The 13,659-nt window shown below is 39.3% G+C and overlaps 1 protein-coding gene and 1 long non-coding RNA gene across 4 annotated transcripts in view; one reads left to right on the top strand and one right to left on the bottom strand.

Annotated features, from left to right (window-relative positions):
* LOC122549948 (uncharacterized) overlaps nucleotides 1-13,659 on the bottom strand; it is a 46,493-nt gene that overhangs the window by 16,393 nt on the left and 16,441 nt on the right. The window lies entirely within an intron of this gene.
* Nucleotides 1-13,659, top strand: part of LOC122549946 (zona pellucida-binding protein 1-like) — a 74,615-nt gene that overhangs the window by 53,653 nt on the left and 7,303 nt on the right. For all 3 annotated transcript variants that reach the window (XM_043690226.2, XM_043690225.2, XM_087987308.1), the window contains 3 exons: nucleotides 7,964-8,126; nucleotides 11,484-11,645; nucleotides 12,218-12,290. In XM_043690226.2, coding sequence (XP_043546161.2) covers nucleotides 7,964-8,126; nucleotides 11,484-11,645; nucleotides 12,218-12,290 — 398 coding nt within the window. The remainder of the gene's footprint in view (nucleotides 1-7,963; nucleotides 8,127-11,483; nucleotides 11,646-12,217; nucleotides 12,291-13,659) is intronic.

Genomic DNA, 13,659 nt, shown 5'->3' with positions numbered 1-13,659 from the left:
TGAAGAAGGTGCTTGGTACGCTTGGCTTTACTGGTCAGTGCATTAAGTATCGGAGTTGGGAAGTTATGTTGTGACTGTACAGGACATTGGTTAGGCTACTTTTAGAATACTGCGTTTAATTCTGGTTTCCCAGCTATAGGAAAAAGGTCATTAAAATTGAAAGGGCTCAAAAAAGATTTACAAAGATGTTGCCTGGGTTGGAGGGTTTGAGCTATAGAGAGAGGCTTTGAGCTATAGAGAGAGGCTGAATAGGCTGGGGCTATTTTCTGTCAAGTGTCAGAGGCTGAGGGATGACTTTATAGAAGTTTATAAAATCATGAGGGGCAGGTATAGGGTGAATAGCCAAGGTCTTTTCCCCAGGGAGTCCAAAACTAGAGGGCATGGGTTTAGGGTGAGAGGGGAAAGATATAAAAGGGACCTAAGAGACAACCTTTTCATGCAGAGGGTTGTGAGTTTATGGAATGAGCTGCCAGAGGAAGTGATGGAGGGAGGCTGGTATAATTACAACAGTTAAAAGGCATCTGAATAGGTATGTGAATAGGCAGGGATTAAGAAAAGTATGAGCCAAGTGCTGGCAAATGGTATTAATTTATGATATCTTGTTAGCATGGACAAATTAGACTGAAGGGTCTGTTTCCATGCTGTACATCTTTATGACTGTAAGTACAACTCCAGTCTTTAATTTATAGTAATGCCTATAAACATCCTAAATATTTTGCTTTACTTCAATATTTCTAGCTACAAATATTGAGAACACCATCATTTTGACACAAAAGTGCCCTTTAGAGAGGCACTAAATAATTAAAACAAGAAAACAATTAAATTTCCATGCAATATACAATCAAGAAAAGCTGTTTCAAATGCACAATCAAATGAAGAGGGGCAAATTACTTGCCTATTAGATTAGATTTAGATTAGATTCTCTACAGTGTGGAAGTAGGCCCTTTAGCCCAACAAGTCCACACTGCCCCTCCGAAGAGAAACCCACCCAAACCCATTCCCCTACCCTATATTTACCCCTGACTAACGCACCTAACACTGTGGGCAATTTAGCATGGCCAATTCACCTAACCTGCACATCTTTGGACTGTGGGAGAAAACCGGAGCACCCGGAGGAAACCCACACAGACACAGGGAGAATGTGCAAACTCCACACAGACAGACGAGAATCGAACTCAGCAGCCTGGTGCTGTGAGGCAGCAGTGCTAACCACTGAGCCACCGTGCCGCCTCAATTATTTCAATTAAGTTTAAGTTTCCTATATACTATTTCTCACCTGTGAAACTTCAGTGATTTATTTCCCCTCAGGTGAAAGGTGATTAAGATTCTATGTAAATACAACTTAACTATGCTTCCTGTCCTTTCACAGTCACCCTAAGAATGCCAAGGTTCTATCTTTAGCTGTCTCCTTTTTCGTGACTGCATGCTATGTCTTGTCAATATCATCTGTCGACAAGGGGTCAGAGACTTATGTTGGACAGCAATGCAAATGCAGGTCATCTGTTGGGTAGTTAACTTCCATGTTTAAGTTGAATACACCAGCTTTCCACTATTGTCCAACTGCTGTCCAACATTAAGCAAGTACTATTTTCCAATTTATTGTTGGTAAGAGAGCAAGCAACCTGTTTTATTATCCATTAGTCCCAATTACATTCCTTCGTCAGCTACTTCCTCAGGTTAAAGATATTGATAAGCAATATCTTTTTTGCTAGTGGCTTGAGTTGAGCTTTAATCTCCATTTATTAACTATTCATTTTCACATTTCTACCATTATGTCATTTACAGTATTATCAAAACCTTTATCCATGTCTTAACCTCCTCAAACTTCCACTTTTCTAACACTCTGACATTCTAATTCCTTATGTAAGTAAACTTAGTTAACCAAGACTACAAGAACTCCATTAATCTTACGTTAACCCTGACTCACAATTTTTCCTGTCGTTACCAGTCTGAATTGGTTCCTGATTCTAACACAGAATTCAAATGAATTATTTTTGATTACAAGCACATCCACTGCATCCATCCAAGGCCCCATCTCTCATTGCATCAGTAACTTCCATGAGCCCTATGCATCAATGAATGTTAGCTATTCTTTAACCTCTGACCTTCACTCCATACCCACTTCCTCTATGTATCTTCATGTTCAGAAATTGCACTCTCTGGGACTCTAAGCCCTTTCAGCTACTATCTCTCTCTCTCTTTCTACAGCCTATCAAAAAGCAGTGAGAATAAATTGTACCTTCAGACTGAGGTACAATTGTATTTAGCCATATAAGTGACATACTTTAATTACTCTTAAACTTTCCTTTGATCACAGCGTCAAATTTCTCTTCTATCACTCTGGTGTGTATTTTATTCTATATTAAGTGTCCTAGGACATGTTACCAGATTAAAGAAGATATAAAAACTCAAGTTGTTATTATTGCCTGCTATGTGTAGCTCCGTAGTTATCAACAATAATTTACAGCACTCTTATGTAGATTTTATGTTTACTGTTTAGTTTTACAGTGAACAGAAGTGGTAAATATTTAAATTATTCCAATCCGTGTTGAAGATTTAATGCAGACAAAGGTTTCTAAGGGAACATGTCTATGGATCTTTTCACAGAATCTTATATTAGATGTCTACTCTAGTCAACAAGAAAGGAAGAAAACGCAGCAGCGAGAGAATGTCTTATAGATGCAATAAGGAAAGGTCACATATTTTGGCTTCTGGCCTGGAGTCCCAAAGGGACAAACCTCCCTCTGATTTTCCTAGTTGTGTATCTCACCTCAACCCATGATCTGTACACTCTAATATTACATTTGAAGAATGATGACTACTATATGTAAAGGTGGGTAATCCATCCTTTTATTTGTGCTATCAATAATAAAATTGTTACACATTAGGTTTTTTTTGAAATATAAGTCTCCAGTGCTGTTACTTGTAAATAAACCATACAGAAATATTGGACAGCCTGAAGGCAAGCAGAAGATATGTACTTTCTTATCGTTTTGAGAATTGATTTGGATAATATATGGCTATTTTTGGATGTAGGTTTGCTCGATGAGCTGGAAGGTTCATTTTCAGACGTTTCGTCACCATACTAGGTAACATCTTCAGTGAGCCTCCGAATGAAGCACTGGTGGTGTACCCACTTTCTATTTATATGTTTGAGTTTCCTTGTGCTGGTGATGTCATTTCCTGTGGTGATGTCATTTCCTATGGTGATGACATTTCCATTTCTTTTACTCAGAAGGTGGTAAATGGGCCAGGTCAATGTGTTTGTTGATACAGTTCAGGCTGGAATGCCATGTTTCTAGGAATTCTCGTGTATGTCTCTATTCAGTTTGTCCTAGGATGGATATGTTATCCCAGTCGAAGTAGTGTCCTTCCTCATCCGTATATAAGGATATTAGTGAGAGTGGATCGTGTCATTTTGTGGCTAGTTGATACTCATGTATCCTGGTTGCTATTTTTTCTGCCTGTTTGTCCAATGTAGTGTTTGTTACAGTTCTTGCAAGGTATTTTATAGATGACATTCGTTTTGCTTGTTATCTGTATATGGTCTTTCAAGTTCATTAGCTTCTGTTTTAGTGTATCCTTACTAGTATCCTTACATACGGATGAGGAAGGACACCACTTTGACTGGAACAACACTTCCATTCTAGAACAAGCCAAACAGAGACACACACGAGAAAGCATGACATTCCAACCGGAACTCTATCAACAAACGCATTGACTTGGATCCCATTTACCAACCCCTGAGAAAAAGAACAGGAAATTAGACACCATAGGAAATGATGTCACTACAGGAAATGTCATCACCAGCCCAAGGAAACTCAACCATACAAATAGAAAGCGGATTACAAAACCAGTGCTTCATTCGGAGGCTCACTAAAGATGTTACCTAGTATGGTGACGAAACGTCTGAAAACAAACCTTCCAGTTTAGCGAGCAAACCTATATTCAGAACCTCAACCTGAACTACAAATCTTCTCAAAACTCAGTAATGGCTATTTTTGTATAATATTACACAAAATATAGCCCAGAATAGGTCAACAGTCCATGCTGCTATTCATGCTTCAGTCAACTTCACATTCATTCTCATTTAAATAATTGTATCAACATAACCTCTATTCTCTAGTCTCACATGCTTATCCAATGTTCTGATAAATCCATCCATATTGTTAGTATCAGCAGTCCTTAAGAACAGAACTCGTGCACCTACATTAAGTGTAAAACAAGCATAGAGTCTTGTAGACAAACACAGAAAGAAATTCAGCAGGTTTGACAGCATCTGTGGAGAGAGAAACAGCATTAATATTTCGAGTCTGGTATGACTCATCTTCAGAATAGTCTGCCAAGGCTTTTCTCAGGTAATCTTCTGCTCTTCAACTCATTCATTATGTAACTGGGCTCTTCAGCTCTCTTCTCAAGGAATTGCATGACAGGAGAAGCAGAAATGCCTAACGTTGATGGGATCTTTATGTGTTTATATTGTTGAAGCTGTTTTAAGTCCAGCTACAGAGCACTTCAGTAGCTGCAAGCTTGGAGCTGGTCCTCATACGGTGCTGCTTGTCCATTATCACATGGTAAAAAAGGAAACTGGCATATCATCTCAGGGATAAGAACCTGGCCATAATGGTGAATGGGTTGGTGGAGAAGAGTGACATCCATTTTCCTACAGACTGTCACAAGAGACCATGTCACTAAACCAAGACAGCCTAGACCCAGATAGTAGCCCAGGTCAGTACTGTGTCTGAATCAGAAGGAATACCCACCATTTGCAGGAAAAGGTCAATGATTTTCTGAACTCCGTAAGGGCATGTGTCACTAAAGTGTCTCTGCTACCACTCAGTCTAACCCTGGCCCTGTACATATATCTCACCAAGGTTCATGGACTACAGCTCTTAACACTGCATGCAGTATGTCTCTTCATCCCAAACCACTAACTCTTCCTGACCTCTGCTCTGCCTTCTCATTCAGGGGAACACCCCACCACCTCTTCGTTGTGCATCAACATTAACTTCTCTTACATCACTTCACTTATACTCAACCCCTGCCTTTGTCTCATTGTAAAAGAAATTGGCCCACAACTGGGCTGAGAGGTCCAAGACTGGCAATGGAATAGCATCTCCTCAGTTTGTATGAGATGACTCGTAGCTGGGGAAGAGCATTACTGTTCATGTTGAGATGGGGATACCTCAAAGTCCAAACAACCAGATTGCTTAGCTGTATGTGATATTTCCTCAATGGACAATGACAAGATGACGTCTATAGTGAGCACTAGGAACAGTATAGCAGTGAGTGGGAGAGGTTGTTTAGATGGGATATAGTTAAGCTCAGGTAACCTGTGTAGCTTGCTGGTTAAACGGCATCCAGTCGTTACACAAAGAGGTTGTGTGTACGAGGGGTAAATATACCATGCTGGCTATGTGCCAGGAACAGCATGACTTCTGGTTTGTGCGCCATTATATTGCTGGTGAGGGGCAAGGCTGGACTGCCAATGCAAGTGGCCTTTTAAAATGATGTGGGCAACAGGGATGCAAATCTGTCCAGTTAGTGTTAGAATTGGGTTAGAAGCAAGAGAGAAAGGCAACAGAGAGTTAGGGTAGGTAACTAATGAGGCACATTTGGTAAGATTAAACGAGATCTCTCATTAGACCTTGTGATGAAGAATTCTCATGGAACTCGACAAAGCTGATGATTGAAATTAATCTTACTTTTTTGGCCAAAGAGATTTACTCTGCCCCAACAGGAAACAACAGTAACTTTCTCCTGCCCACTTTACAAGCTGTTTCAGACATTTTGACGTTAATTTTACAGTTGAGCAAGTGCTAAGAAAACAATGTGAGATAGGAGGGACTGGCAACCTCCAAGGAAGCAGAAAATGAGTGAACTCAAAGAAAGCAAGCCAAGACCCATAAATGCATCCTACACAGATGCCTGAAATGAATGTGTGTGCGTGTTTCTACACACAAATCATGTGATCCTGAGCTGCAAAGTAAACATAGAATCATAGAAACTAGGAGTAGGAGTAGGCCATTTGGCCTTCAAGCCTGCTGCACCATTCCATATAATCATGGTTGATCCTGTTTCCATGCCACATTCCCACTTTCTCCCCATACCCTTTGATTGTTGAATATATTCACTGACTTGGCCTCCACAGCCATCCATGGTACAGAGTTCCGCAGATTCATTAACCTTTGAATGAGGAAGGTTTTCCTCATCTCAGTCCGAAATAGCCTACCCTGTATCCCAAGACTGTAACTCCTAGTTCAAGACTCCTCAGATGGGTAAAATATCCTCCCTGCATTTAGTCTGTCCAGCCTTATTAGAATTTTATATGTTTCACTCAAATTCCCTCTTCTAAACTTAAGTGAATACAAGTCCATTTGAACCAAACTCTCCTCATAGGATAGCCCTACCATCTCTGCTTACATTCTAGTATTGGAGGGCTGAAGTGGTGGGTGACTTGGACCAAGAGCAGGCATGATGATATAGCGAAACTGGTGGTGTGTTGACACCCACTTGCGTAAGTTAGGGCTAGAGTAGAATGGTTTCCATGGAGCATTCAGGGATGTTATGAAGAAACAGTTGGACAAAGGTCAGAACAAGCAAGTGGCCATCTGCAATCACCTAGCCAATTGTGACTCGCTCTGACTTCCATACTGGGAATTTGAGCTATTTTCTCGGGCAAGCAGAGAATAGTTGCTCCATAGGACAGTTTTACCATTGAAACTTAGCCATGATGGTAGAGAGAGTTTTGTAGGCCAAACAGCCTACTCCTCTTGTTTGCTACATTTCTATAAATGAAATGAGTGGGGTATTAATGAGATGCAAATGCATGGAAAAGAGGTAGTTATGGCTTAATGGGGAGACTCTGAAGTTACCATTTAAGGATTGTTAAGAAAATGTGCAAAATATTTTCTCAATGTCAAAGTGCTGATTTTTCATCCTTTTCAAGTTTTTCCAACTTTCCTGCTGTTTCTCATACCATAACAGTGAGGGGAAAATTCTAGCTATTGTTGTTTGCTTCACTTGTTCACTTGCTGTTCTTCAACCAATGTTAATTACCCCATACAACTGATTCACATCAAATCAGTTCTTTCAAAATTAACTTTTTCATGATATAATGCAGCCATTGTTAACACTGGTGCTCTTCAATAAAGCTCATACTTCAAATATTATACTTCATAGTACAGTGATGGACGGCTTGACTTCAGACTTTTTAGATCTTTAATTTTTAATCAAATCCAAGCATTGCAAAATTGAGAGTGTACTCCTGCAAAATTATTCAGACCTGTTTGTACATATTTTCTTGCATTTAACCATTTTAGAGGAAGTTGTTTAGCTGATGAAAAAACAAGTGTCGTTTGTACAACAATACACATTGTTAAGCTGAATCATCTAACATAGGACTTATGCTCTATGTCTAGGTATGTAAAATGTAATGGAAATAATTGATTTAAAAATTAAAATAAATACAAATGCAATCATATCAAGCTGTAGGACTTCTTCCCAATGATTCAGTACAGAGATTAAAATTTCATCTAAAAGCCATTGACTTGTTTTAAGTGGGAATACCAATCAATCTGAATGAAAAGAAGAAGGAAATATGACTGAAATTCCTTTGAATTATGTACTTTATACTTGCCTTTAGGGACTGGAGCAGAGGAAAGACAGGTTTGAGCCCCTGCTTCCATTTTGCATTTGGACCTACTTTTCTTTCACTGGGTTTTTTTTCATTAAGATTACGAGAAGTTCTGGTTTGGACAAGTCAAGTTTTCCAAAATTAAATATTAAAACATTGTAGAATAAAACCCTAGTTTGTGTCAAATAATTTCTGAAAAGTATCCCCTGCTGTGACAGTTTCTGTATGTTGATGAGAAGTCATTTTGTGAAATGGATTTCATAAAGTAGTAATGAAGATATCAAGTTCAAAGGGGACTTCAAGACTTTCTTCATTATTCTTCAACAGGCATACACACGAATCAGATCATTCATTGAGGACTACCCCTTTAAAGGAAAATTCCAAAATATTCAATATATCGCTAACTCTTTAAATGGTGTGAAGGTGGATCACTGCAAACCAGGATTTGGCAAAAACATCATAACAAGTGATAAGTGTGTAGGATGTTGTGGTAAGTTTCAAATCACTAAATACTTACTTTGTGTCATGCTCCAATAAATTAAATCATCCTCAGTTTGGAACTAAATGTGCATAGAATTGATATCCCAGCTTTCGCGGCAATATGTAGTAGAAGTATTAGAGAAGTAGTACAGTAAGTATCTTTGTTGATGACTGCATAAAGTTAGTCGGGCCAGAAATCGGTACGGTAATTTCATTTTAATCTACTGAACAGTTTTAGTCAGGAAAATTTTAAAACTGTGTTTGAACTCTGCATATGGCACCAATCTTTCATTTTTACCTATGTACTTGGCAAATGACCATTGTTTTCTTATGTCATGCATAGATATTTTTAATCAGCCTGTTCAGATGTATTATAACACACATCTAGCAGGGATGTAATTTGAACTGGGCCTTGTACCTACTACCACTTTGGTAGTAAAAGCAACTATGTATACCCAGCTATGATGTGCTGGCTAATGTATAGGGTAGGAATGCAACCAGTGTGAGTTATACATCTATTCCAAGGCAGTAAACACCTGCATGAGTTTAAAAGTTGTGGCCAATTAAAGCAGCTTCACTCTAGTAGTTTCCAAAGTTAATAACAGTGGTTGTGTTTGTACTGGTGGAAAAAAAACAAAAAGTACATTTCAACTCAACTCTGGAGCATATGAATTCCACCATTCTTTTATTAATTCACGGGATGAGGGTGTTGCTCGGCAGGCCAGCATTTATTGCCCTCTCCTAATTGCCAAGAGGGCAGTTATGAGTCAGCACATTGCTGTGGGTCTGAAGCCACAATTAGGTCCTGGTCAGGATGGTAGTTTCCTTCCCTAAAAAACATTACTGAACCAGAGGGGTTTTCCTGACAAGATTAGAGTAGTGCTGGAAAAGCATAGCAGGTCAGGCAGCATCGGACGAGTAAGAAAAAGCCCAAAATGTCGATTTTCCTGCTCCTCGGATTCTGCACTACTTTTCCAGCACTACTCTAATCTTGACTATAATCTCCAGCATCTGCAGTACCCCCTTTCGCTGGGTTTTTACTGACAATCAGCAATGGTTTCATGGTCATCAGTAGACTTTTAATTCTAGATTTTCTTTTACTGAATTCAATTCCACTATCTGCTGTGATGCGATTGGAACCCAGGTACCCAGAACATTGCCTGGGTCTCTAATTTAACAGTCCAGCAATAATACATTAAGCAATGGCTTTCCCTTTGGGGAGGTTAATGTTGAAGTAGCTGAAGATAGTTGGGCCATAGAAAATGATAGGGGAGAATGTTGCCAGGCCATGTGACAGAAGAGGAAATTCTGTCATTAGAAAGGTTCAAGATTAACAAGACAGAATTCTTGGATAGATTATTAGCACTTAACATTAACAAGGTAGCAGGATCCAATCAGATGCATCCAAAGGTTTTGAAGGAAGTGAGGGTAGAAATTCCAGGGTCACTGGCCATAATCTTTCAGTCTTTCCTCCACTTAGGGGATGTGCCAGAAGATTGGACATTGCAAACATTATGGCCTTGTTCAAGAAAGGCTATGAAAATAATCGTAGCATTTAAAGACAGTTTAACTTTGGTGGTGGGAAGTTTCTAAAAAGTTATTCAGGATAAAATTAAGAGTCATGTAGAAAAGAAATCTGTTGAATGGGAAGAGTTAGCATGGCTTTCTAAAGCGGATATCATGTTAACTAACTTGTGGAGATTTTTACAGAGGTAACAGAAAGACTTAGTCATGGTAATAGTGGTGTACATTAGCTTTCAGAAGGTGTTGATACAGTGCCACACAACAGACCTGTGAGAGACTTGGGTTTGATTTCAATCTCGGGTGACTGTCTGTCTGGAATTTGCACATTCTCTCCTTGTCTACATGGGTTTCCTCCGGGTGCTCCAGTTTCCTCCCACAGTCTAAAGATATACAGGTTAGGTTAATTGGCCATGCTAAACTGTCCATAGTGTTCAGGGATATGTAGGTTAGGTATATTAGTCAGGGATAAATGTAGAGTAGTGGGGTGGGTGAGTAGGTCTGCCTGGGTTACTTTGGAGGGTCAGTGTGGACTTGTTGGGCTGAAGTGCTGTTTCCACCCTATATGAATTCTATGATTCAATGTTAGACATCAAGATATAAAAATAGCAACATGGATATAAAATTGGGTGAGTGAAAGGAAACACAAAGGAAAGGTCAATGGATGTTTTACAGGCTAGAGGAAGATATTTAGTCGAGTTCCCCAGGGGTCAGTTTTCAGCTATATATTAATGATCTGGATCTTGGTGTGCAGGAGAAAATTTCACACTTTGCAGATGACATTAAACTTGGAAGCACTGTAAACTGTGTGGAGGACCGTGTGGAATGGTGAAAAGGGCGGATAAGAGACAGAAAAAGTTCAATGCAGAAAAGTACAAAGTGATGCATTTTGATAGGAGGAACATTGAAACAGAATATAAAATTTCAGGTGCAATTCTGAAGGGGGTGTAGGAGTTGAAAGATCTGCATGTTAAATGCACAGATCACTGAATGTGATAGGACAAGTGGAAAGAGCATACCTAGCTGCAAGGTATGATTCTTTGAGCATGACTTTTCTGACTGTCTCATGACTTGTCTGAGAAACAGCTCTCCCAATTCTGGCACAAGCCTCCAGGCATTAGTAAGGAGGATGCTTCGGGGTGGACAGGGCTGGGTTTGCTATTGTTGTTTTCTAATGCCCTGGAAAATGCTGAATTTTCCATTTATTTTATGCTTTGTTGCTGTTGATATAACTAAGTGGCATGCCAGGCCATTTCATAGGGCATTTAAAAGTCAGCCACATTGCTGTGAATCTGGAATCAAATATAAGCCAGACCCCATATCCCCAGATCATTAGTCTGGACCTGCCCTTCCCCAGTCCTTATGAAGGGCTGCGGCCTGAAACATTGACTTTCTTGCTCTCCTCAGCTGCTGTCTTGACTTGCAGTACTCTTCCAGTTTTACATCTGTTAATTCTATTAAATAGTCACCTTTCACCTTAGCAACGATAACAAGGCCAAGTAAATACCAATAATGGCACCACACAGAAAAACTTTGGTCTGAATCTTAACCATTAGCAAATTTCTAGTGGTAACACATTTAATGAGTTAAACACTCCCCTGTTACAGATTAGACCTGGTCAATTTAACAGTTTGTCTTCATATAAATGTTAGTTAATAGAATAGATAAATCCGCAGGCTCAGTCTTCCTCTTTTCAATGCTTAAAGACATAGGCACTGACTTATGGTGTTTTCTTTATTTGAAATGGTCTATTTGGAAGGACAGCAAGGTAAATGCATTTGTCAGTTACATGTCTATTAATAAAATGTTTAGGCTGTGATTATGTTACACTTTTTTTGTTAAATAGTTGCATGTCCACCTGGACACTTCAGTGCAAGACAAGATACTATCTGCACTCCATGTGCCTTTGGTTCATTTAACAAGCATTATGGAAAAACTGAATGCACAAACTGCCCAAGAAATGAAGCTACTGACAGAAGTGGAGCAACTTCTCAACAGGAATGTCACTGTAAGTTTATTTTCAATTTAAAAAAAAAATGCTTTTTATATTGTGTTTTGTAACCATCTCCTCCTTCATTAGCTGTTGGATGTTAGTTGTCGAAATGTTTCGCTGGTATATGCAATGCCTCTATCTATAAAGTCCAGGATTCTAATGCCTTATTAATTGCTTTCTCAATCTGTCTAGTCACCTTCAACTATTTGTACATATGTACACCTGAATCACCACATCTGCGCTACCTTGAGAATCGTATCCTTTATTTTGTAGCATCTCTCCACATTCTTACTAACAAAATGCACGACTTTACATTTCTCTGTGTTACATATGCCCTGTATCTGCCATTCCACCAGACTATGTACCCATTATCTCCTACATCAACATCTTGATGTTTGCAAGTGCCTCCTGTTTGCTACAAAGTGGAAATTACGGGATATTCTGAACAGTTTTAAAATTTCTAATTCAGCATTTTACTAGGTGGCAATTCCTTCAGTGCTTCGCAACTCTCAGATTTTGTAATTTAGTTGTTTTATCCTACATAATAATATGTATTTTTTAACTAAAAATATTTTTATGATTCCAAGGGATTATGTATCCATGGATATTACCTGTGGCATCATCAGTAGGAACTTGCATCTTTCTCATTATCCTTTTGATGTAAGTATTAATTAGACTGATTGCGGTAAATTATTTTCTTTGGCCTTTGGCGACTACCAAAGCTGCTTTAAAACTCTTCACCAGCAGTTATAGAAAAGGAGACAGACTGGTTGCTGATATCCTCTACATATTTGTCAGAAAGTCATTCATGTCATAATTCAGCTAATAAAATTCTTTCCATGATATCTCATGTTGATACTACAGTGCATTGTATGACTAGCAATCATAATTAAATAACCCAGCAACGACAAGCAGTTAATTTATATATTTATTTTATTTTTTCACAGAATGTGGGTGTCACTGTCTAAGCCAGAATTTTTTGCTCATTCTCTGCTGCACTTGAGAAGGCAGTGGTGAGCTGCTTTCTTGAACCACTTGTATCCATGGGAATAGGAACACTGTTAGGAAGGGAGTTCCAGGATTTTGGCCCAATAGCTGTGAAGGAACAGCGGTAAAGTTCCAAGTCAGGATGCTACGTAGCTTGGAAGGGAACTTCCCAGGTATCTGCTGCCCTTGTCCTAGAAAATATAGTAATGGCTTAGGAAAGTTCTATCCAAAGGGACTTGATAAATTGTTGCAGAGCATCTTGTAAATGATACACTCTGCGTTGGTGGTGAAAGGATCGAATGTTGAATATGGTGGATAGGAGGCCAACTAACTGGATATTTTTCAGCTTCTTGTGGCATTGAAGCTGGAAGTGGTAGGTGTTCCATCACACTCCTGATATGTACTTTGTCGACAGTGGGTAGGCATTTGGGAATCAGAAAAGAATTATATGCCTCAGAATTCCCAGCCTCTGACCAATACTGTAGACTGTTTTTATACGACTGACACATTTAAGTTTTTAATCAATGGTAAAACCTCTAAATGGAGTCAAGTTAGGTAGAGGGGAAGTACAATGAGATCTAGGTATTCTTGTACATCAGTCATTGAAAGCAAGCATATAGATACAGCATGCAGTGAAGAAAGCTAATGGCATGTTGGCCTTCATAACAAGAGGAATTGAGTATAGGAGCAAAGAGGTCCTTCTCCAGCTGTACAAGGCTCTGGTGAGACCGCTCCTGGAGTATTGTGTGCAGTTTGTGTCTCCAAATTTGAGGAAGAACATTCTGGCTATTGAGGGAGTGCAGCGTAGCTTCACAAGCTCAATTCCTGGAATGGTAGGACTATCATATGCTGAAAGATTGCAGCAACCTAGCTTGTATACACTTGAGTTTTGAAGGATGAGAGGAGACATGATTGAGACGCATAAAATGATTAATGGATTGGACACTCTGGAGGCAGGAAGCATGTTTCTGCTGATGGGTGAGTCCAGAACCAGAGGACACGGTTTAAAAATAAGGGGTAGACCATTTGGAACAGAGTTAAA

The sequence above is a fragment of the Chiloscyllium plagiosum genome, unplaced genomic scaffold, assembly GCF_037043375.1.
Source record: "Chiloscyllium plagiosum isolate Xiang-an unplaced genomic scaffold, Cpla_swu_hap1 HiC_scaffold_5, whole genome shotgun sequence".
NCBI classification, from domain to species: Eukaryota; Metazoa; Chordata; class Chondrichthyes; order Orectolobiformes; family Hemiscylliidae; genus Chiloscyllium; species Chiloscyllium plagiosum.
Note: the sequence above shows the minus strand (reverse complement) of the source record. Positions and strands in the feature narration are given on the sequence as shown.